Source organism: Ahaetulla prasina, chromosome 4, assembly GCF_028640845.1.
Source record: "Ahaetulla prasina isolate Xishuangbanna chromosome 4, ASM2864084v1, whole genome shotgun sequence".
Taxonomy (NCBI): domain Eukaryota; kingdom Metazoa; phylum Chordata; class Lepidosauria; order Squamata; family Colubridae; genus Ahaetulla; species Ahaetulla prasina.
The window spans coordinates 142,228,898-142,254,327 of NC_080542.1; the positions used below are offsets into that span (position 1 = coordinate 142,228,898).

Consider the following 25,430-nt stretch of genomic DNA (forward strand, 5'->3'; position numbering starts at 1 on the left):
TGTGGGGCTGTTGTAGATGCATTTATCATGGCATTTATGAACATAGAAACATTAAATATATGTGTGTTGTTAGCAATTATGATTCTCGGAGCAAATACATTGGGGATTCCATAAGTCAAGACAAAGACTTACCATTTGAATCAGTGGAGGGATCTCACTCCACAGCTGCCCTATGTACTCATTGAACATTCTTGGATGTTCAGGTTTAAATGCAATTTTTTAGGATAAAAAAGGGATAAAAATTAGGGTACAAACGAGTGAACAAGGGATTCACAAATATAATTGACCAGTTACAGGCCAAGTTGACTCTTAGCAACCACATAGATAGATTTTTCTGCACGATATTCTCTAACTTGGTCCTTCAACTCTTCCAAGTTGCATTCCTCACTACCATAACTGAGTCTCTCCACCTTGCCTCTGGTTGTCTTCTTGTCTGTCTTTCCATCTTTCCATGCATTGTAGACTTCTTCAAAGAGTTAGGCCTTGAATTAGTGGGAGGGGATTGACATTAAAAGTTTATCCCTGAAAAATTAGACAAATGTTCATTTTTCTGTTTAAATCAGAGTGGGACTTTGCTTTTCCTTTCTCATTGATATGCCAGTAGTCATAGTTAAGATTTACTAAGAGAATAGGCATCTTGAACTGAGGAATTCCATTCCAGGGTTTCTCAGGCATCTTTCCTAATATATTTGGATCCAGATGTGCAGAAAACTTCATAACAGTGTTTGACACAGTCTGTCTTGACAGCCCCGAGATAAACGATCCAGTTTCTATCTTACTCTGCCAAGAAGATGGATGAACAACTTAGATTGTTCAGTGGCAAGAAGGTACCAACAGTGGAAAAACAAATCTAATTTAGTTCTTAGGAGCCTTGATTTACCTGAAGTTTGCCCTTATGAACTTAAGGGCATAAGGGCATCTTGCCTGCTTATTTGGTATTGCATTCAGTCCCGGCTCCTCCTTAGATTATCAAGACACCTGATTTAAAATTATGGTACTTGAAAATGTCAGGAAGGACCAATAGGATTATTGAAAAGGTAGAGTAGCAATTTTGGTCAACTCCGCACCCTTTGAAGCAGATTTAGAGCATCTGATAAGCTGCTTTAGGGCATCCGTAAGTGACTTCTGACCTGAAATGATTCTACAGCTACTTTTAAAAGCTGTATATCTATAATTTTTTTCCCACTCTGGTAGATAAAAAACACTTATTTTTAACAAAGCAGTTGTACAGTCTCAGCTTTGAAGGAAGGCTTATGATTTCTCCCTTGTAAGTAGAGACTTATGACCTTTTTTCTCTTACCTGTTTAACTGCTTTATAATGTTTATTATATCTGATCATACAAAGATGTTTTCCAAAGTGAAATTTACGGCAGTGAGGGGTTCAGGTGTCAGGATTAGGAACAAGGGAATCCATCTGACAAGGGCAATCTAAACTGTGGAAGGCCATTGTAGGACTTTGGGCCAAATTGCTCTCTTTCTTCCCACCTACCTCCTAAGGTTGTTGTTGGGATAAAAGGCTTCCTTTGACTGGAGAAAAGGAGGATGTTGTAGGAAAAATAACACATTCCATGCGGTATCCTTAAACCTCCGCCGTGGGATATAAAACTAAATCCAACAGGCGTGAGGTTGATCAAAGAAGAACCAATACCAAAACTTTGTTGTTCATTCATCCATCCACTCGTGACATTTTGAACCTATTCTTCAGCCAAAAAATGCGTCCAAAACAGTTTAGGTATGATCAATGGGGGGGGGAAAAAGAAGGCTTACAGGTTCTGACTTACTCCATTCAGAATACAAAGGCAAAACCTCCCACATTTATCTTCTACTAATTCTCACTCAGTTCCATGATGGATTGATTAACCAGGAAGAAAACAATAAGTTTATTAGGGAGGGAAAGATGAGAAGCTTCTAAAAAAAACAACAACCCAGGTTCCAGGTTAATGATTGAGTGCATATTGAAATACTGTGTTCTGCCTGCAAAAATGGAATGTTTTTTTCAACAGGGTATATATAATAGGTACAGAAATATATTACAACTTGGCTGTAGGAGCCAGAGTGCTCAAGGTGGCTATGAAAACATCTGTTTATCATCTGCGAATTCTTGGATGTTACTCTTAAACTGGCTGTTAGGTGTTTGCAGGACAGTGTTTTTCAACTTTAGTCAGTTTTAAGAGGTGTGGACTTCGAATCCCAGAATTCCTCAGCCGGCTTATTGGCTGCGGCACCCTGGGAGTTGAAATTCACGCAGTTTAAAGAATTGTCAGGGCTGAAAACTACATTGTTGGGAGCCAATCAGGAAGTAATCAGACAAATTGGTGCTTTTCATTCAAGGCAGACAAATTATTAGTTAATGTTAACTTATTTCAGTAAGTTTTTCAACGCTGTGGTTTACAAGGCATGTGTGGGACAATGTAATTCAGTTTACCCCCTTTCTCACTGAAAATAATACATTGCTATAAAGTGTTCCTTTATATCTTTATCTCCCAGGTTACATTGGCTGACTGAGGGAGGGAGGGGGGAGAGGGAGGAAGGAAAAAAGGAGGGAGGGGAGGGAAATAAGGAAAATAGAATGGGAAAGAGGAGGGAGGGAGAAGGAAGGAACAAGAGTGAGTTAGTGAGGAAGGAAGGAAGGAAGGGGAAGGAAGAAAAGAGTGGAAAAGAGGAGGAGGAGGAGGAGAAAAAAAAGAAAGAAAGAAAAGAAAGACAGACAGAAGAAAGGAAATGAACAAACAGTCTGGTGTGAGTAGATTTTAGATTTTGCTACACATTCTGTAAAATACCCGTGGAATTGCCCCATCTCATCTCTGAAAGTTTTATCAAATCCTTCCTTCAGTGCAAATCTTCTATGTTTACATGGCCCATCTGATCACTAAATTGGGAATCTGTGGGAGTTTCTTTAATCTTTCTGCACAGCAGAAGTGCGGGTGTTGTGTTGAGAAACGAAGTTATTTGAAAACAATTCCTTTGATTCCTGAAGCATTTTCCCAGCATTAAAGTTGCAAAGCTTTACAGAATGCAACAGTTGCCTTTAGTTCCTATATTTTCCTTGCTTTTTTTAAAAAAGACGATCACTACATTTCATCCATGAAAAGACGAAGGGTATTTCCTCCTCCAGAATGCTATAAACTTTTCTTATAGTCATGATTATCTTCTATCAGATTATGTTGATCTGAGACCTAAAACTTTTTTAATGCAATAATAATAAGATAAAGCTTGATATGGATTGTTACCATGTGTAGAAACTGGTTTGAAAATGGCTGTGATTAATTCATTCTTCTTGCCATATATCTTCACTTTTTTTTTTTTTTTTTTTTATTCAAAAAGTTTTTATTAGTCAAAAAAGGTTTATACAAATACATATCAGGTATGGTAAATTTTCATTTTTCTTATCTAAAATAAGAATTTTACTCAAATTTTTTAACACATACAACAGCCATAAGGCAAGCAGGTGACACGAAGTAGCTAAGTTTGCAAATTTTAAATACGTAATAAAGAAGAGTCAAGAATAAACAGAATATCGTACAAAAGAGAATAAGGAAAACCAACACAATCCCAAATATCTTTATCACTTCCTAGTTTTGGATCTCAGAACTCTGGGTTCAGCCTGACCCAACTCCAGGGCCGCAACAGCGGCAGCCGCTTCAGCCCCATGATCTATAACCTCCCTTCTTCAATTCCTGGGTCATCTGATTCCAGGAAGGCTTTGTGTTCCTCCACATAGGCCGTAGCCTCCATAATTGTACTGATTTTTTCGTAATGCCCTCCCGGAAAATCATCAATCCCTCTGGCATCAGCCATCTGAAGCCCACTCCTTCTGGTACAATTTGCTTGACAAAAATAATATTTCTTTCTTTTTCACGTACCTGTCTGGGAATCTGCCTCAGAATGGCTATCTCCCTGCCCCTGTAAATCAGTGCCCCACTCCTATGTTTTCTAAAATTTCATCTCTCGTCTCTCTTCTCACAAATTTGACATGAACCTCTCTGGGAACTGCATGCGTGCGTGCATATTGCGAATTAACTCTATAAACTCGATCCACATCCCAATTCATGAAATCAACACCTCTCCCAAGAAATTCTCCCAACAATTTAGTCACAACATCTCTCAAGTCTTCTTGGTCCACTTCTTCCAAATTTTGAAACCTAAGGAAATAAGACATTTTATCCATCTGTGGTCAAGCACAGCATTGCCTGTCGTCTCCTCTCTTTTCTGCACTGCCCGCATCTCACCCTCAAACCTTCCACTTTCTGCTTGTTTTCTGCTGAAACTTGTTGAGTATCCTTTAAATCCTTTTGGATAGTCACAATTTCTGCTCTTATTTCATCAATTTCTTGTCCATATTAGATAACTTTTCCAAAATTCTCTCCATCTCTCCAGCAGTTGGTCTCTGACCTTTTGCCATTAAGGAAAAAAAATACAAAATCCTCAGGCAGGCACAGTATCCTTGTAATTTCCTCCGGATCCACCAGGGGGCACTCACAGGAGCAACGAGTCCAGAGTACAGTTAGTCAACCAGGAAGCCGAAGGGAAGTGATGTCATCAAAATTCTCATAGTGAAGGCGGAAGCTGGACGCCACCACTGTTCCCCAGAAGGAGGGGGGGCCTCAAACCTTCCCTCCTAAATTTCTCCATCACCTCTTCTCCAGAGCTCCACAAAACCGTAATCTTCTTATTTTAAGTTCTCCTCTCCAGAATAACTCGTGCTCCTTCCAACCGCAGGGGAGAAAACCCCCGCACTCCGGAGCAGTCCACTCACGTTTACCGATATTCCCTTCCCTTCTCCTCCTCAATTCTTCTCCGTGCCCTGTTCACCACCAGGCTGCTGCAGTTATAAATCCAATGCCCCGGTGTCACCGGGCACAGCGGCCCAGGCGACGACCAAAATAATGGCCGCGGCCTGTGGCCTCCGAACCCCGCCGAGCCTAGGACGCGCCAGCATCGGTCCCCACAGTCCTGTATGTCGGCTGGGAGACCCCTGGCGAGCCGTCCGTGCGGCAGGTGTCCTTTTCGGAACACCTGGCCCCTGAGGGCCTCGGCGGCGGCCGGATTCGGGCGCTGGAGGCAGGAGAAGCCTTCCAGACGTCCGTTGCCGCTGGATACCGGAAGTCGTCTCCCCATATATCTTCACTTTTGATACCAAGATGAAGCCTGTTGTTATAATTATCATTTCTTGACTTTTTTTTTTCATTCCAGAAGACTTCTTCTCTTTATACATGCCCAAATTCTACAAAAGGTGGAGAGATACCTGTTTGCATAATAAAACTGATCCTGTTTTTCTACGGATTGCAGGAAGCAAAAAAATATTAAAATAGTTTGATATTGTCAACAACTAACCAATTTAATTAATCTTCAAAACTATTGACACAATTTTGAAACCCACAATTATTTGGCTGTTTCAGTCCAGTTGCGAATTGGTAACAATACAGTAAGTCCTGCTACCAATAGGAATATACTTTATTTTAAAACTGCTTAACTAGTGTAACTTAAAATAAGCAGTACAGACTATATTTCATTGTTATGATTATTATATATATATATTTGCTAGCTGCAGAAAAATAAACTTGTGTCACAATTATCAAGCCTAAAATAATCTGAACATTGTAATTCAAAGATATGTCCTTGTATTAGATCAGGTTAGATCAGTGGATGTAAAAAATGAGCATCCAATATGAGCCTTTTGTTAAATAATTAGGAATGCCAGCAGTTTGGGAAATCTGATAAACCCTAGAAAGATCAATATTCTATTTCTTAGTCATTTGGATTCTGCTTTGGAAATCTAAGGAAATTGAGCAGAATTCCTTGGATGAGATGAAGAGGGCCTTAAAATAGATAAAACCACAGAAAGCAAACAGAGAGATGCAAATAAATATCTTATTTAGCTTTATATGAGTTCGTTGCCCCTCTTTTCATCCGAGAAACCTTAGGACATTGTGGGACATTATTGTCACTTGAGGTTTACACAATCTTCATTTCCCAACCGATTGGCAAAAGTTGTTGTATGAATGTGGGAATTGCCAGCCCTCTGGCCCTTGAGAAATGAGTTGGCCCAAAAATAAAAAAAACAGAGGCCAAAAAATATAAAAAGTTTTTTTTTTTAAAAAAAAACCACTTGAGGCAAAGAATCCTAAATTGCAAATGATGAGAAGTGACTTCTCAGGCTTCACTCTACTCTAGAGAAAACCTCTCCCTTATCCATTTTACGTTTTTGTTTCTACCACTGCGGTCTTCTCTTCTAAAGGAAGTTTTGAGTGTGGTCCCTGACCACCAAAACCCTGTCCTCTTCCTCTGGTTCCAATCTGAGACAGATGTGTTGGGTTTTGTGCAAGCAACATCCACCAGTCAGTCCTTTTGGTTTCCCAGACACTAATTGTGTCCATTTTTTGATGCTCTGACATTCCAGTGTCCTTTGCCTCTGGTGAAGGCCATCCCAACTTTGAAAAAATTGGTTATAAGTAGCTCTGGGGACGTCTGTTGTAATTTCGAATTGGTCATGAAGTGAGGACTTTCTGTATGTGCAAACTTGGGGAATAGGCAATCTAATCTTTTTACAGGTTTCATGCGTGGTCATCCAGTGAGCTTGACAGCAATAATGAGGATACTGGAAGTAGTGGGTTTAGTTTTATCTAGAAGGTTTTGAGTTGTCTGCCTTGGTGTTCTCTGAGCTTGGTTCTTTTCGTGCTGATGTTTCATTTCCAAACTAGGCAACATCATCAATGCTAGTGGGGAGTGGAGTTTGGTCTCGTTTTATAGTCTTATTTATGTCTTTCTGGGAATGCAAGAAATATGGACGGTAACCTTACTTAATCTGGTATCTTTCAGATGTTCTGGACTGCAAGCCTCACCATCCCTGGTCAGCACGGTCAATGACCAGCCTTCATTATTTCCCCCCCCCTCCCCCACAATATGGTCATTAATGTTTGATTCTTTTGTATCTTCCTCCAGGATCTGGCCAGGGAGAAGCGGAGACGAGAGAATGTGTTTACTACAATGCCAACTGGGAACTGGAGAAGACTAACCAGAGTGGAGTGGAGCGTTGTGAAGGTGAAAAAGACAAGCGCCTGCATTGCTACGCATCCTGGAGAAACAACTCTGGATCCATCGAACTAGTGAAGAAAGGATGTTGGCTTGATGACTTCAATTGTTATGACAGGTAAGAGTGAAGAGGTAGGAATTCCTCTTGAAATAGAGACATTGTCCTAAATTCCTGTTTAGTCGTTCACATCACAGGAATGGCCACAGATCGGCTGTCAGCCATGGAATCTTGGCTCCGTGGTTCATATTCTTAATGTAAACAACTGTCAGGCGCAAATAACCAGGAGGATTCCTAGAGTTCAAAACACAAGAGTTTATTATTGCTATCTAAAAAAAAAAAGAATTTAGTCCACTAATGGTCAAAGTTAAATTGGCTAAATTCAATGGAAATCACGGGGAGCTGAACTTGGATCTATTGTGGCAACACAATGAGTCCAAACTGATGGCGCATTTAACTCCGCCTTCCAGCTCAGCGTGTTCTTCTGTAACACTAAATCATACCATCCGGCGTATTTTATTTATGTCATTTTATCAGTGGGTCAGAGTGAGTGGGGCGTTGAAAGTCTTACAGTAGCCAGACTGTAAAAGCCACTCATTTGATTTTCATTCTTCTTGATGCTTAAATAGGGATTTACAAAGCAGACTTAATGGAAGTTAAAACAATGAATATGTTAATTGTTTTTCATATTGTATAGCAAACAGAACTGCTATGGAGTCAGGTAGCGATTGGGTGACTGGGCACTGAACAAAATTAAAAATAAAATAAAAACAAATGCAGTAAGTTGATTGATTGATTGATTGATTGATTACGTGCCATCAAGTCATTTTTGAATTCTAGCAACCACAAAAATATCCAACCAAAATTTAAATACATGGGCAACAATAAATCATACACCAAGAATGCTCTTTAACCAAGGAAAGCCAGCTGGCTGACTTAGGGCCAATCATTAGGAGACTTTGAATTCTAGTCCCACCTTAGGCATGAAAGCCAGCTAGCTGACTATGAGCCAGTCATTCCCTTTCAGTCCAATGTACCTCACAGGGTTGTTGTTGTGGGAAAAGTAGGAGGAGGGTTAGATACTTTACTGCCTTATTTACAAAAATAATTTTAAAAATATAAAATCAATAAATCAAGATCTAAATAAATAGGTCCATTCACACATTCGGGACCCAAAACCTGGGCACAGAGCTAGGAATTTACAAAAGGCCAGCAAAATTGACACAATTCTGGTAAAATATCCAATTCAATCATCATACCCCTTCAAACCATGGCTGTACAGGTAGTCCTTGACTTACAACAGTTCATTTAGTGACCGCTTGAAGTTAACAACAGCCCTGAAAAAGGTGACTTATGATTGTTTTTCACACTTACGACCCTTGCAGCATGGTCGTGTGATCAAAACCGAGATGCTTGGAAACTGACTCGTAGTTATGACGGTTGCAGTGTCCCGGGGTCATACGGTCCTCCTTTTGTGACCTCCTGACAAACAAAGTCAACGGAGAAGACAGATTCACTTAACAACCCTGTCACTAACTTAACAACTGCGGTGATTCACTTAACAACAGTGGCAAGAAAGGTTGTAAAATGGGGCAAAACTCCCTTAACAAATGTCTCTCCACCCACTCAGACACCCTCCGAGCACTGAAATGCCTCTATTTGCCTTCACCCACCTTAAGAAGGTATTCTATGCTGAAAGGGGCTATTTCCACAGAGTGGGAAGACTGTCGGTCATGCTGACTTCAATTTAAGGTCTCTACATTAGGTCAACAATTGCCTGCTTTTTCACGTAATTGTAGAATCAAGGAAAGTAAAAAATATCTCCCAGGTGTTTTAGCACAATGAAAGCCGAGTCCTTTTCCAGCCTGCTGAAGAGAATATCCTGTACGTAGCAAACCATGTGCTCTTGTTTGCTTGTTTTCTGTAGAAAAAGGAGAAAATTAATCATTTGGAGCGGCAATCTGGAGAAAAACAAGTTAGGAGGGTCGAGGGCAGAATGACTGGAACTGTGGACCTGTTTTTGAGCTCCTGTTGCCCATTAATTGCCCATTTCATGATGGCCATACAAGCATCTGCGTTCTATTTTATTTTTGTTTTGATGGCGTCAGCTAAACCACTCAGCTGTATTCCTTTTAAATGCACTTAGTTGGTTTTCTCTTTGCTCCGGGAGTTTATTAAATGTTTACAGCCACATGAGTAATAGTGGTTGAAAGAAAAAGTTAGATTTATAATGAGAAGTGGGATGATGGTCATTGCTGAGAGAAAAACAAATATATTGGGTGGTCTGGACCTATTTGGAACTGCATTCCACGGAGACGACTTCCGGTATCCAGCGGCAACGGACGTCTGGAAGGCTTCTCCTGCCTCCAGCGCCCGAATCCGGCCGCCGCCGAGGCCCTCAGGGGCCAGGTGTTCCGAAAAGGACACCTGCCGCACGGACGGCTCGCCAGGGGTCTCCCAGCCGACATACAGGACTGTGGGGACCGATGCTGGCGCGTCCTAGGCTCGGCGGGGTTCGGAGGCCACAGGCCGCGGCCATTATTTTGGTCGTCGCCTGGGCCGCTGTGCCCAGTGACACCGGGGCATTGGATCTATAACTGCAGCAGCCTGGTGGTGAACAGGGAACGGAGAAGAATTGAGGAGGAGAAGGAAGGAATATCGGTGGCGTGGTGGAGTGCTCCGGTGCGGGGGTTTTCTCTCCCCTGCGGTTGGAAGGAGCACGAGTTATTCTGGAGAGAGGAGAACTTAAAATAAGAAGATTACGGTTTTGTGGAGCTCTGGAGAAGAGGTGATGGAGAAATTTAGGAGGGAAGGTTTGAGGCCCCCTCCTTCTGGGGAACAGTGGTGGCGTCCAGCTTCCGCCTTCACTATGAGAATTTTGATGACATCACTTCCCTTGACTTCCTGGTTGACTAACTGTACTCTGGACTCGTTGCTCCTGTGAGTGCCCCTGGTGGATCCGGAGGAAATTACAAGGATACTGTGCCTGCCTGAGGATTTTGTATTTTTTTCCTTAATGGCAAAGGTCAGAGACCAACTGCTGGAGAGATGGAGAATTTTGGAAAAGTTATCTAATATGGACAAGAAATTGGATGAAATAAGAGCAGAAATTGTGACTATCCAAAAGGATTTAAAGGATACTCAACAAGTTTCAGCAGAAAACAAGCAGAAAGTGGAAGGTTTGGAGGGTGAGATCGGGCAGTGCAGAAAAGAGAGGCGACAGGCAATGCTGTGCTTGGACTACAGATGGATAAAATGTCTTATTTCCTTAGGTTTCAAAATTTGGAAGAAGTGGACCAAGAAGACTTGAGAGATGTTGTGACTAAATTGTTGGGAGAATTTCTTGGGAGAGGTGTTGATTTCATGAATTGGGATGTGGATCGAGTTTATAGAGTTAATTAGCAATATGCATACGCATGCAGTTCCCAGAGAGGTTCATGTCAAATTTGTGAGAAGAGAGGCGAGAGATGAAATTCTTAGAAAACATAGGAGTGGGGCACTGATTTACAGGGGCAGGAGATAGCCATTCTGAGGCAGATTCCCAGACAGGTACGTGAAAAAGAAAGAAATATTATTTTTGTCAAGCAAATTGTACCAGAAGGAGTGGGCTTCAGATGGCTGATGCCAGAGGATTGATGATTTTCCGGGAGGGCATTACGAAAAAAATCAGTACAATTGCGGAGGCTACGGCCTATGTGGAGGAACACAAAGCCTTCCTGGAATCAGATGACCCAGGAATTGAAGAAGGGGAGGTTATAGATCATGGGGCTGAAGCGGCTGCCGCTGTTGCGGCCCTGGAGTTGGGTCAGGCTGAACCCAGAGTTCTGAGATCCAAAACTAGGAAGTGATAAAGATATTTGTGTTGGTTTTCCTTATTCTCTTTTGTACGATATTCTGTTTATTCTTGACTCTTCTTTATTACGTATTTAAAATTTGCAAACTTAGCTACTTCGTGTCACCTGCTTGCCTTATGGCTGTTGTATGTGTTAAAAAATTTGAGTAAAATTCTTATTTTAGATAAGAAAAATGAAAATTTACCATACCTGATATGTATTTGTATAAACCTTTTTTGACTAATAAAAACTTTTTGAATAAAAAAAAAAAAAAAAAAAAAAAAAAAAAAAAAGGAACTGCATTCCACGTGGGCTGATGGTAGGAACAATTCTTTGAACTGACCATGGTTCTTGCAATCATCAGGAATGAGTCATGGAGCCTCTATTTGCCTTGCAGGTAGTCCTTACGATTGGTTGGTTAGTGACCATTTGATGCTGCAACGGACCTCCAAAAAGATACTTATGACCTGGTTTTGAAATTGTGATCGGTTGCTGAGCACCCAAAGAGTGCTCGCATGACCGTAGAGGGCCCCCAACCATCAAAACTTTGATTCTGGATCAGTGGTGAAATCCAAATTCTTTTACTGTTCTGTGGGCGTGGATTGGTGTGCATGGCAGGGGAAGAATGCTGCAAAATCCCCATTCCCTCCCCACTCCTGGGGGAAGGATATTGCAAAATCTCCATTCTCACCCCACTCTGGGCCCAGCCAGAGGTGGTATTTGCCGGTTCTCTGAACTACTCAAAATTTCCGCTACTGGTCCTCTAGAACCCGTCAGAACCTGCTGGATTTCACCCCTGCTCTGGGTCATAAGTACCTTCCAGATAGGTCCATCAGAACTTAAGTGACCAGTTATAAGTCGAGGACTGCCTGTACTCTATTCAGTTGAAAAAGAATTTGCTTGCACAGTGAAGCAGGTCCAGTTGCATGGAACAATGCAGGAATTCACTGGCTTAGCTTCTTTTCTTTTGTGTTGTTTTAATCTACAGGGAGGAATGTGTGGCCACAGAAGAGAATCCACAAGTCTATTTCTGTTGTTGTGAAGGGAATTTCTGCAATGAAAAGTTCACTCACTTGCCTGAACCTAATGGCCCACAAGGTGAGAGTCAAAGAGTATAAATCCCAGTAAAATAAGTCTCCTTTTTCGTGTTTTTTTTTTTACAAAATGTAGTTTTTTCAGGTTCTGAAAAAAGGAGGCTGGCAATGAAAAGACATCAACAACGGTTGCAGAAAGCGGGTATGTCTAGTTTAATGAAGAGAAGGACTAGGGGTGACATGAGAGCAGTCTTCCAGTATTTGACGGGCTGCCACAAAGAAAAGCTATTTTTCAAAGCAGGACAAGAAGCAACGCATGGAAACTAATCAAGGAGGGAACCAACCTAGAACTAAGGAGGAATTTCCTCACAGTTAATCAGTGGAACGACTTGCCTCCATAAGTTGTGGGTGCTCCAACACTGGAGGTTTTTAAGAAGAGAGTGGACATCCATTGGTCTGAAATAGTGTAGGGTTTCCCCCTTGAGTAGAGGATCAGACTAGAAGACCTCCAATGTCTCTTCCAACCAGCGGTGAAATCTGGCTGGATCTATCCAGCTTGTGCGAACTGCTATCCAGCTTGTGCGAACTGCTCCGCCCACCTGCCAGGACGTCATTACGTCCTGTTTTTAACCCTCTGCACATGTGCAGGAGGCTCTGCGCATGCGCAGAAGAGGTGCAGCACATGAGCGTAGTGAGCGTGCACATGCTCACACTCCTGAACCAGTAGCAAAGATAAGTGCATTTCACCGCTGCTTCCAACTCTGTTATTCTGGTTGAATTAATGAATTTCAGTGCAATTTTCTAAGATAAAAAAATAAGAGAATTCCTTTCCCTCTTAGAATAATAATTATTATTATTTGTTCACATTTATATACCGCCCTAGGGACTCAGGGGCATATTCTGGAAGGCTGAATGTTTGTTGGAAGAGCTAACTTTTAAAAATCCGTTGATAGAGTTAAAAGGTTACAGGTTGAAAAGTCTATGACTAGAAAAAGAGTTTGCTCAACAATTTCATGACTCCGATCCACCTTCCCCCTCCTGCTTTTCCTCCTCTTCTTCTGTATAAAATGTGATTTTGATCAGTTGGTCTTTATTTTAGGTTAGGGCCATATTTAACAGTAGGTCAGGTCACACTGCTTCCTACAATTCTTTTACGGGGATACAGGAGGTCAGACATTAGTGATCTAGAAGACATAAAGTAATCCGGAGTGTAGTGGCCATCCAAAAAAACAGAACACAATGTTCTTCCTTTATAGACCAAACCCTACTCCTCTGCTCTTTGTCCTGATGAGAAATAGCTGACTGAAAAATTGAATCAAAGTTCTTGAGATAATTTAAGTAATAAGCAGTGAGCTGCTTCACTCTGTTGATTCAATAAACAAACTACAGATGGTTTGATGTAAGGGGAATTTTTAAAAAATGAATGAAATAATAAATAAATAAGAAATTTCAGGGAAATTTGATGCCAAATGCCTAGTGATGCCATGATGCCAAATGTGGATTAACACTTGAATCAAATTCCTTAGCATGAGTCTCGGGGTCACGTGTTTTGTGTGATAAGAGTCATGATCTATGCTTCTCCATTTCAGTTTCACTGCAGATTCTTGCAGATGTTGCTGTTCAGAATCTCTTGTTCTGAAGACATGGCAAACATGTTGAACCATCTTCAAAACAACTGCCGTTTGTTAATGGTGCCCACTTAAGGGACAGTTGGTGGACATGACTGGATCATTGTGGACCAATGGACTGTTCATTCCTAGCTAAGCCGCTGCGCTGCAATTTTGCTTCAGTCTGTCAGCTGAATGTACTAATTATGAAAAATATTGGTCCTTAATAGACCATTTTTCAGGAGCCAAAATCAAAACATTTTGGAGCCTGTCCAGTGATATATGCATGCCTCTCTAAAATGTTTTGATTAAAATAATATTTTAAAAGCCACAATATAATGTTTTACAAATTCCTGTTCTTTTAACTGAATTGAAACTAAAGTTTAAATTCCAAGACCCCAAAATAACAGTCATTAGGTACTTGTACCTGTCTGGTTATACAATGAAACATGGGGGTCTTCTTCACAAACTCAATTTTTCCCCCTCACCTCTCTTTCAAATTGATTTTTTTTCCTGGAAGAAAAAAAAAAGTATGGTAGGGCTCTTAAGCACTATCATTTGGGGGGAAGAATTTTTGGGGGGCTCTTCATAGGAGATAAAGATATTGTGGAACTTACGAATGCTTAAGGAAACTGCAGCGATTATTAATATGGGCAAGTACTAACATTCACATCAAATTGGTTGAAATAGTCACGTTAGGATACAGATAGACCTCAACTTACAACAGTTCATTTCGCGATCATTCAAAGTTACAGCAGCACTGAAAAAAGTGACTTGTGACCGTTTTTCACCCTTAACAACCACTGCCGCATTCCCATGGTCACGTGATCAAAATTCAAAAGCTTGGCAACTGGTTCATGTTTATGACAGTTGCAGGGATCATGTGACCTTCTGACAAAGAAAGTCAGTGGGGAAGCCAAATTCATTTAACAACCGGGCAAGTAACTTAACGGCTGCGGTGTTTCACTTAACAACTGTGGCAAGAAAGGTCTCAATCTGGGGCAAAACATACGCAAGTGTCTCATTTAGCAACAGAAATTTTGGGTTCAATTGTGGTTGTAAGTTGAGGACTACCTGTAGCTTCTACCTTGCCTTGAAGGCAGGGTGTTGGAGACTGACATTTGTACCTGTTCTAAACAGGGTTACTATTTTCTTTCTTTCAGTGGTTTATGAGCCACCGCCTCCAAATGCCTCGCTTCTCCATGTGGTGGTTTATTCCTTGTTTCCCATGACTGCTGTCTCCATTGCCGTTTTGCTGGCTTTTTGGATGTACCGTCACCGCAAACCTCCGTATGGGCACGTCGATGTCAGCGAGGTATGTAAGATGAGAGAGGTTTCTGGTAAACTAGTTATCTGTTCAAGGAACTCAGTGTTGTCCTTCATTCCAGTGGTGTAAAATAAATTGAATTTAAACTTGAGCGTAGGACGCAATGGCTCAGCGGTTACAGATGCTGAGCTTTAAGTACCACGCAATGGGGTGAACTACCGTCACTTGCTCCAGCTCCTGCCCATTTAACAATTCCGAAGCAGGTAACTGCGAGTAGAGAAATAGGTACCACTTTGCTGGGACAGTAAGCAGCGTTCCATGCGCCTTTGGCGTATAACCATGCTGGCCACATGACTGCTTAAATTGTCTTCGGACAATGCTGGGTCCCTCAGCCAAAACACAGAGATGGGCACTATACCTTAGAGTTGGACACAACTGGACAGGGGAACCCTTTGCCTTTTTATGTAGACCACCACTGCATAGCCTGTAAAAACAAAGCTAAAACTAGAGTGAAAATGCTAGGGGAAGATTCCTGACCTGCAATCCTTGGATTTCCTATTCTTGGTCTACTCCTCCAGATCAAATTGACTAAAAACTGCTCTATTGAGGAAAAAATAAGATATTCTATAGACATCCTCTCAATTTATGTCAGTCATTGGCACCTGCCAGCTCCTACAAGAAATTCCTCCATACACTGACAATATTTCAATTTTATCTGATTCCTATCACCCCCCTACCTCTCTCTCCTAGGACCCCGGACCCCCACCTCCTTCTCCAATGGTTGGACTGAAGCCTCTGCAGTTGTTAGAAGTCAAAGCCAGAGGTCGTTTTGGCTGTGTCTGGAAAGCACAACTGATGAATGACTTTGTGGCAGTGAAAATCTTCCCCGTACAGGTGAGGAATGGAATTGCTTTCCAATAACACCTGGAGTAAGGTAGAACTTGTTTACAGAATTCCAGGTTAGCAATTTTATCAAGAGGTCCATGTTTTAAGTCTTCAAGGTAAGTAGAAGTCTGTAGCAGTGTGTCCCAATCTTGACCACTTGAAGTTGGTGGACTTCAACTCCCAGAATTCCCCCGCCAGCCATATTGGCGGGGGAATTCTGGGAGTTGACGTCTACATCATTTAAGTATTGCTAAGATTGAGAAACACCTGTGAGGTAGGAAAAACTCAAGCTTGAAAGTTTAATGGTTTCTCTCTGCCCCCAATTTATGCCAAACAAATCAAGGGTTATTTTCACACTTCCTCGGGCCTGAGTTACAGTTTCTCCTCCCTTAAAGGTTCATTGCTCTTGTCCCCTGCTTTGCTCAGCTACATCTCCCTTGTTTCATAGATCAAAACGCAGTTGCATGATTCAAGACCTAGCCAAATGGCTTGGGGGGTCTGTTTTGGATTTCACGCTAAGCCATTATTTATTCTGTAAGTGTGCAGGCAGCCTCTGTTGTACGCACAAGTGAATGGCAATAAGTTCCCAGCTCCGTGAATCTGCAAGCATTTTATATATTGCTGTTTTATGTTATTTATCTTGGCAGCTTCTTCAGGCATGACAGCGGGGATAAAATATTTCAAATCACACTTCAAGGCACGTTGATTCCAAAGTCTTGGAACCGTATCCTAAAGCCTTCCCACAAATTGCCAAAGGATTGTAATTTTTAATGCAAGAAGAGGGAAATCGTTAAATCTATGGCTTGTCGTTGCCTTTAATCTTAAAAAGATAGCCCATCCTTGCTAGAGTTAAACATAAATAATGCACTTGGCAAAAACCTGAGACTCTATTATGTTCAGATTGAGAGAAATCATTAAAAACTTTATTCTTCTTTCCTGGGTCATCTAAGAAAACAAATTTTACAGTAACAGATTTTTGATAGCTTAAGTTTCTGTGAGACATTCATCAAACTTAAACAATGCTAAACATGTAAAAAGGGGAGGTTATCTTTGGAACCATTTATTACAGGGAGCTCTCAACCTACAATAGTTCATTTAGTGACTGTTCGAAGTTACAACGTCACTGAATAAAACGACTTGTGACCGTTTTTCACAGTTGCAACCTTTGCAGCATCCCCATGGCCACGTGATCAAAATCGGAATGCTTGGCAACTGGCATGTACTTACGACAGTTGCAGGGTTCCGGGGTCATGTGATTGCCTCTTGCGCCCTTCTGATAAGTAAAAGTCAATGGGGAAGCCAGATTCACTTAACAATCAGGTTACTAACTGAACAGCTGCGGTGATAACAACTGTGGCAGGAAAGGTCATAAAATGGGGCAAAACACACTTAGCGACGGTTTTGTTTAGCAGTGGAAATTTTAGGCTCAGTTGTGGTCGTAAACTGAGGACTATCTGTATTTGCATCATTTCACAGGCTTCTTTTTCTGGTTCCTGGGTTGTTGTTTTTTAATCCACCATCTCCTGTACAGATAAATCAGAAAACTTGGAATGCGAAGGAGGAAGCAGATAGCTGCTCCTTCATTAGTGCCTATTTCAGTGGAGGAGACATGACAAGCAAAGAAGGGGGTTGCAGCCTTTGCTCCTGAAAGTTCGAAGAACTTCCTAGCTTAGCTACTTTTTCCCAACCGACAGTGGGGAGTTTCGAGCCAAGACAGCAGCTAGGAGAAACATGTAGCATAAAAAAAGCCACATGTGAACCAAAAGTAAAAACATGGGGCCCAGAATCCACCTACTGTCCAATTTGGTGGGAATTGCTGGAGATCAGAAGAGGGTATTTTCTTTTCTCCCGTTTTTTAAAATTAAAATAAATTCAGGAAATGCAGAAGCAGCCCTCCCTGTAAAGTTGATTGTGTTATCTGGCCTGGGTAGCCGTCTGAACGGTTAGCCAATCATCCGCCGGACAATCATCAGTGTCTACCATACTTGTTTCTGACCAAAGCTTGGCGTGCTTCAAATGGCAAGGGTGCAGTTATCTCCTTCCCCTCCCAATATTTGTTGATTCCATCTCTACAGCAAGCTGCACTTGCAAATACGAAAATGCCAAGAGCTCTGGAAAATAAGAAAAGGGAGGAAATGCAAAGATGGTCAAATTACCAGGAGTATTTTTGTTGTTGTTTGGATTGATGGATATAAAAGCAGTGGCTGTAACATCACAAATGTCTCGGGTTGTCATTGGTTCTCCGAAAAGATTTGTCTGTTTCTCCACTTTTTAACCTTCTGCCATCTCTCTAGGACAAGCAGTCTTGGCAAAGCGAAAGGGATATCTTCAGCACCCCAGGAATGAAGCATGACAACCTTCTGCAGTTTATTGCAGCCGAGAAGAGGGGAACAAACTTGGAGACGGAGCTGTGGCTGATCACCGCTTTCCACGAGAAGGTAACAAGGGCTGACTAGGTTGATGCTTTCTTGACGTCAGAAGGACCAAGAATGCCATCTCCTCGTGGAGAGCATTTCACAGACTCTTAGCAACCCAGGAGAAGCCCCCCGCCCCACCTTCTAGCTCAGAGGCAATAACCAAGCTTCTGGCAACAGGTGCATCTTCAGAAGAGCTTCTCCTGCAGATACAGTACAGGTGGTCTTTGACTTACGGCTGGTCACTTAATGGCCGTTTGAAGTTCCCAAATAGTTACTTGAGGGAAGGGGGTGTTTACAATCTGGATTCAAAAATTCTGACAGCCCCCGGCTGTCACAATCACACTTTGTGCTCAGCAACCAAGTCACATTAATAGCCATTTGCAGCATCCTGCCGTCATTTGACTGCATTTCATGGTGTTTTTGTGAAAAAACCAGCATTTACTTTCAGTTTTTGGCAAAACCTCTCATCGTGAATCATTGGTTCCCTTAGTGGCTGCAGTGAGTCACTTCACTATCAAAAAGGTCAGTCATGGGGCAGTTACGACCATTATAGGAAGGCTCCATTATGTCCATAACTCGACAACTACCTGTAAGTGGGCCCAATCATTGTACATGTATTGCTGTAAACTCAGTAACGGCCAAGCAAATTGAGCATTAATTTTCAATCCCATTTATTCCCCTTGGAGGATATTTAAGCTTGTGTTTAATTCTCTCCTGCAGACGAATGTCACTGGCAGAGAAGCAAATTAGAACTAAGGAGAACTTTCCAGACAGTTAGAACAATTAATTAGTGGAAAGACTTGCTTCCAGAAGTTGGTGGGGGGGGGGTGCCCCAACACTGCGGGGTGGGTGCTGGGGGGGTCAAGAAGAGAGTGGACAGCCATTTGTCTATTCAGCCAGTTCGCACCACTTCGGGAGAACCGTTTGTTAACTTTCTGAGCAGTTTGGCAAACTGGTTGTTGGAAGAAATTATTAGGGCAGAGAACCGGTTGTTAAATGACTTGAATCCCACCACTGGGTATAGCGTTTCTGCTTGAGCAGGGGGTTGGTCTAGAAGACCTCCAAGGTGCCTTCCAGCTCTCTGTTAATTCTGGGCACTCGTTGTGTGTGCATTCTATGCAGAGTCATGTTTTTGGAACTGACCCTTGGGCTGACTCCCAGAGAAGGATGCTTAAGATTCCTGCTTTAAAATACTGGCTGAGTTCACAGTAAATGCCACACACACGTTGGAGTAAAGATTCACGGAGTGTGTCAAAGAGTCGCAGACATCAACTAGGTTTGTTCCTCCAGGGTTCCTTGACTGACTATCTGAAGGGGAACGTTCTCAACTGGAACGAACTCTGCCACGTGGCAGAAACCATGGCCCGCGGACTCTCCTATCTGCATGAGGACATCCCCTGGTGCAAGGGAGGACATAAGCCTGCTATCGCCCACAGGTGGGTCCCATTTTTAGTCTACCTTAGCGCCAAATCAAAGTTCGTTTACGTACTTTTAGATGTTCATCCTGCTGTCCTTGGGCTGGAGCTCAAGGTGATGTATTGATCACTCCCACTTCCAATCTAAACAAGTTGCGTATTCCTCAAGGGAATTGTGCCTCTTTATGGGAACATTAGCCGTTCCTCCGTTTTCCTTTGAAGTAGTAGGCTAAATTGCTGGGGTGTGTGTGTGAGAGTGAGGGGGACGAACACAGACAAGGGAAGAACAATGCAATGGGACATCCTGAGCCATCTGGGAGCTTCCACGCTGGTTGCACCAGGATTGTTTAAACAATAGGAACCTGCAGAAAAGGTTCTACTAAGCTAGAAATTGAAAACGATTAAACCTAGCTTTTTGGTGCTGTGCTGCCCCCTAATGGCACTTAATTTCAGATACAATAAATCCACTTCAAACATACTCCATTCCTTCATTCATCATTCATGTATTGGAACTACCGTTTCCTTCAGTGGAGATATTCTTCCTATTCTTTTGTCTGGACAAAAATGAATGGGAGGGGAGAGGAGAGGAGAAAGAACGGAAGAGGAGAGGAGGGAAGGAGAAAAATTGGTGGCCCTGTCCACAACTCTTAAGGGCCACGAAATATCTGCTGAGGCACTCTCAGAGAACCCTTAGAATACCCACCCGTATCTTAATCTTCATCCGTCTTTAGAAATAATGTTAGTCTTTCCAATCCCTGCAAAAGAGAAAGGTGGTTTGTAAAAAAATTACAAGCCCAAAATATCTGCACCTTTTCTTTCATTATCCGGAAAACAGATCTCTCATCGGCAGCTGAGGAGAACACACAAAGCTAGGGCTTACCGAATTCAAACGGAGGTCCAAATAATGAAAGGATTTAGTTGTTGTGAATTCTGTAGCCTAATCCCCTTTCTCTTTTAATAAATCTGGATGGAGAAGCCTCTGTGAGAATCTTGGTTTCGGGTGTACTTGGCTGTCAGAAGTTTGACTAATCTGGCATAAGGTCTCTGATAGTTTCTCCGCCAATTTTAACAGCTTTAACGTGTAACCCAGTGCCTGGGAACTATCTTTCCTCTTTTCTTTCCCTCCTTGGAAAAAAAAAAAAAAAAGCAAAAAAATTTGGGTCCAGTGGGCGGTGACAATTTTTCTTTGGGATACTGTACACCCTGGGAATTCGTTGCATTTTCCCTCCACCCATTTTTGTGAGCTTTCTCTCTCCATGATGGCATCTCTCTTTGTAACGTATTCTGACAGAGCATTTCACGGGGGATAAAAAAAAAAAACCCCACAGAACCTGCCCTCATTAATTATATTGCTTGGCCCCACACTTGTCCTGTGATCCAACCGGCTGGGATACCACAGTCAATTAAACTGATGGCAAGAGAATTACAATGCCAGGCACACGTGGGTCTACCATCTGCTGCCTCAATTCTGTAATTTAATTATATTCAGCCCCTTTCTTTCTTTATTTTTTCCCTGTTCTTCTCCACCCTTACTGAAGGAAACTCCAGGAGTTGCTTAATAAGCACAAGGGATTAATTTAAGAGGTAGATAAGGAAGTAATGCAGCTGAGTGAAACTCCGGGTGGAGATCAAAATCCAAGGCAACATTCTAGACGCCAAACCTGCTTTCTAGGAAAGAGCTGGCAAAGGACTTAAGAGCACAAGCAATAAGGGAAGGATGCCATTGCACATAATTTGTGTTAATGTTGGCCTGGATATTATCCTCACTGATTCCCCCCTCCCCATCTTTCTCATAAATTGGGTTTGCATCCATCTATTAATGGCATTGGTGGCAAAAATCTCACGCAGATGGTTTTATCTTGGAGATTGATAATGCACTACATTAAATACCCTCTTCCTTTCCTTTTGCTTTTCCTTGCAGGGATTTCAAGAGCAAGAATGTGCTGCTGAAGAATGATTTGACTGCCGTGCTTGCTGACTTCGGACTGGCTGTGCGCTTTGAACCCGGGAAGCCTCCAGGAGACACTCATGGACAGGTAAACTTGCAGGTTAGCTTAAACTACTTCGTTTCGTGAATCGAATTTGGAAGGCAGGTGAAGATAAGACAAATCTATGCTACTTCATGTACTGTCTAGGTTCTGTATTTTGAAAAACTAGTTACCATTGTTGTATGCACATGATAGCGTACAATTTATTCTTTCTTAACGCCATTGTAACTCTGAACAGTCAGTGAATGAGTGATTAGGAAGTGAGAACTACCTGTATTCTTTCGTAAGCATCAGCAAGTCAATTGATCTTGTCAAAATGATGAAGAATGAACTGGTAGATGGTTCAATGTCTTGCCGATAGAAGATAATCTTTGTAGCTCAAGGTTGAACTGTGGGGTCCTTTCTACTCTCTGAGCTTGGTTGTTTTCTTGCAGATATTTCATTACCCTACTAGATAATTTCATCAGTGCTGCTAACCAGTAGGGTCATGGGGGTAGGCAGGTACTGCAGAGCATAGGTGGGCAGAGAGGTTTGTGCCACAGAGTATGAGATCCCTGGGAGAAAAAGCAGTGGAAACAACCTCTGAGTTTCCTGCTGGCTTCCCCTTTGACTGCTCATGGGAAGCCAGCGGGAGAGGTTGCAAAAGGCAATCATGTGACCATTGGCTCACTACGACGTCATAATTGTGAGCCGGATACTCGAGCACCCAGACTATGATCCCATGAGTATGAGAACCCTGTGACAGCTGCAACTTCAAAGACCAGTTGTAAGTACCTTCATTCAGCGACATCTTAATTCTGAACAGTCATTGAACAAGGTGTGATAACTCGAGGACTACCTGTAGCCAAGGTAATATCAACTATTGCTACTACTTCTGCTTTTTCCTTGCAGGGATTTCAAGAGCAAGAATGTGCTGCTGAAGAATGATTTGACTGCCGTGCTTGCTGACTTCGGACTGGCTGTGCGCTTTGAACCCGGGAAGCCTCCAGGAGACACTCATGGACAGGTAAACTTGCAGGTTAGCTTAAACTACTTCGTTTCGCGAATCGAATTTGGAAGGCAGGTGAAGATAAGACAAATCTATGCTACTTCATGTAGTGTCTAGGTTCTGTATTTTGAAAAACTAGTTACCATTGTTGTATGCACATGATAGCGTACAATTTATTCTTTCTTAACGCCATTGTAACTCTGAACAGTCAGTGAATGAGTGATTAGGAAGTGAGAACTACCTGTATTCTTTCGTAAGCATCAGCAAGTCAATTGATCTTGTCAAAATGATGAAGAATGAACTGGTAGACGGTTCAATGTCTTGCCGATAGAAGATAATCTTTGTAGCTCAAGGTTGAACTGTGGGGTCCTTTCTACTCTCTGAGCTTGGTTGTTTTCTTGCAGACATTTCATTACCCTACTAGATAATTTCATCAGTGCTGCTAACCAGTAGGGTCATGGGGGTAGGCAGGTACTGCAGAGCATAGGTGGGCAGACAGAGTATGAGATCCCTGGGAGAAAAAGCAATGGAAACAACCTCTGACTTTCCTGCTGGCTTCCCCTTTGACTGCTCATGGGAAGCCAGCGGGAGAGGTTGCAAAAGGCAATCATGTGACCATTGGCTCACTACGACGTCATAATTGTGAGCCAGATACTCGAGCACCCAGACTGTGATCCCATGAGTATGAGAACCCTGTGACAGCTGCAACTTCAAAGACCAGTTGTAAGTACCTTCATTCAGCGACATCTTAATTCTGAACAGTCATTGAACAAGGTGTGATAACTCGAGGACTACCTGTAGCCAAGGTAATATCAACAATTGCTACTACTTCTGCTTTTTTCCTTTCCCCCTTTTTGTTGTTTTCTCTCTTTTAAAGAACCAGAGTTTGAAAGTATGAATTTAGTTCCAGTAACTGATTCCTGTGCCTATTATAGGTGGGAACCAGAAGATACATGGCGCCTGAGGTCCTGGAAGGAGCAATTAATTTCCAGAGGGATTCCTTCCTGAGAATTGATATGTATGCCATGGGCCTGGTATTGTGGGAGTTGATTTCCAGATGCAAAGCAACTGATGGTGAGTTCCAATATCCTTTTTACATGTTGTTCTTGCTTCCTTAGAAATTATGAATACTGTATGTCCAACCCATTTGGAGTTAATTTATGAAAATTTAATTCAGAACATCTGTGTGGATATTTTTCCCAAGGGATACTCCAAGTGACTCAAGATAATTCCCATACCTATACAGACTATCTAGTCCCATATAATGGAAACTGTTGAAATTTGTAAGTGTTTTGAGACATTTAAATTACGGTATACAAAGTCTTTCTTAAAGTGACAGACTTTTGTTCAAAGCAGAAGATTTAGAGAAAGCTAAAGGTTTTATAAATTTTGCTTCATCTACCAATATTAGACTACTGAGACCAAGGTAAGTTATTAGAAAACTTAGCCTAAGTTTAGTTTTGTTATTTGGATGTTTCAGCGCCAAGTAAATCTAAACCATTAGATTTTGGCACATTCAAGTTTTATAAGTTTAATTTCATTAAGGGGCAGTTGGAATGTGTACTGTAGAGTCTTTGAGAATTAATAAGCTAATAAGTGAAATACCAAACAGGACATGCCTGAGCCATATTTATGAGCATGATCTTGTAATGAAGAAAAGTAAGATTTGAATTTTCTGACAGTTATGGGATGGAGATTATTACCAAAATTTCTCAGGAATCTTCCTAGGATTCACTTTTTGCAAACTCCAATTACAGCAATTAAATTAAACTAATCTGATTTGATCTTGACAAAGGTGTTGACTTGTAGCATATCAACACAATATATTTCTTAGCTTTTTTAAAAAACAAAATAAATGAAAAACCAGCTCAGAACAAAAATACGTAAAAATGATACGAATCTGAGAGTAATTCTCCCTTCCCTTGCTTTTCACCAAATTCTTGCAGCTCAGCCTTTGTCTTTTAGAGAACCTTTATTAAAACATCCTGTCCTTAGTAAATCTATCTCTTGATCCAAGAGGACTAATAAGAATACAGTAAGTAGTTCTTTAAGCAGCTGCCCAGAGTTGGCTGGAAGATGGACAGCTATATACACATTTTAACTAAACAGACAAACATCACTACTGGAGGAGTGAGTGAGGGGATGTACAGGCAGATTGTAATGGTGAAGGGAGGGAAACAGACTAAGAACCTGCTTTGATTGCCCCTATGGAGTTGCAGAGCTACGTGAATGACTAATAACATTGATTTGCAACCTTAATCTCAAATAAATGATTCCATTTAAACATAAGTAATCAGTATATGTTTGTGTGAAGCATACAGCTTAATAAAGCAATGGATGAGATGCCAATTGGTCGGAGCTGCTTGTTGGTTCCAATGACCTGCATTTGGTAGCAATGCCATCTCTTCTTGCAAAATTAGGTCCCGTGGATGACTACCTACTGCCTTTTGAAGAAGAAATCGGCCAACACCCATCTCTTGAGGAGCTGCAGGAGATTGTGGTCCACAAGAAGATGCGTCCTGTGTTCAAGGACCATTGGCTTAAACACCCTGTAGGTCCTTTCTTGATGCTTGTATTTTTCCCCCCAAAGGTCTATGGCTGGGCGGGCCAATGTGGTTTAGTATCCTTCTGAGGTGGGTAAAATGAGGACCCAGATTGTTTGAGGAAATATGCTGACTCTGTAAACCAGGGGTATCCAGCCTTGGCAACTTTCAGACTTGTGGACTTCAACTTCCAGAGTTCAGAGTCTTAAAGTTGCCAAGGTTGGAGACTCCTGCTGTAAACTGCTTAGAGAGGGCTGGAAAACACTGTGAAGTAGTATTTAGGTCTAAGTGCTATTGCTATTTGTTTAACAATCAACAAAACAAAAATTAGTAGAATCTGGTCAGTCACATGACTCACTTGTTTGTGACTGTTAACAACTTACAACCCTAATGGGGTTGTAGTACATTACAGTTGTACCATGA

At 41.8% G+C, this 25,430-nt stretch overlaps 1 protein-coding gene across 3 annotated transcripts in view; it reads left to right on the forward strand.

The window, feature by feature from the left end:
- The window catches only part of ACVR2B (activin A receptor type 2B), a 76,592-nt gene that overhangs the window by 46,659 nt on the left and 4,503 nt on the right, over positions 1 to 25,430 (forward strand). For 2 of the 3 annotated variants that reach the window (XM_058180726.1, XM_058180725.1), the window contains exons 2-9: positions 6,943 to 7,150; positions 11,852 to 11,961; positions 12,043 to 12,099; positions 14,668 to 14,819; positions 15,522 to 15,665; positions 17,951 to 18,094; positions 19,364 to 19,509; positions 21,410 to 21,578. In XM_058180726.1, coding sequence (XP_058036709.1) covers positions 6,943 to 7,150; positions 11,852 to 11,961; positions 12,043 to 12,099; positions 14,668 to 14,819; positions 15,522 to 15,665; positions 17,951 to 18,094; positions 19,364 to 19,509; positions 21,410 to 21,563 — 1,115 coding nt within the window. In that variant the 3' untranslated portion in view covers positions 21,564 to 21,578. Of the gene's footprint in view, positions 1 to 6,942; positions 7,151 to 11,851; positions 11,962 to 12,042; positions 12,100 to 14,667; positions 14,820 to 15,521; positions 15,666 to 17,950; positions 18,095 to 19,363; positions 19,510 to 21,409; positions 21,579 to 23,399; positions 23,539 to 24,884; positions 25,016 to 25,430 lie in introns of those variants that run through there. The other variant, XM_058180727.1, reaches the window with a different exon arrangement.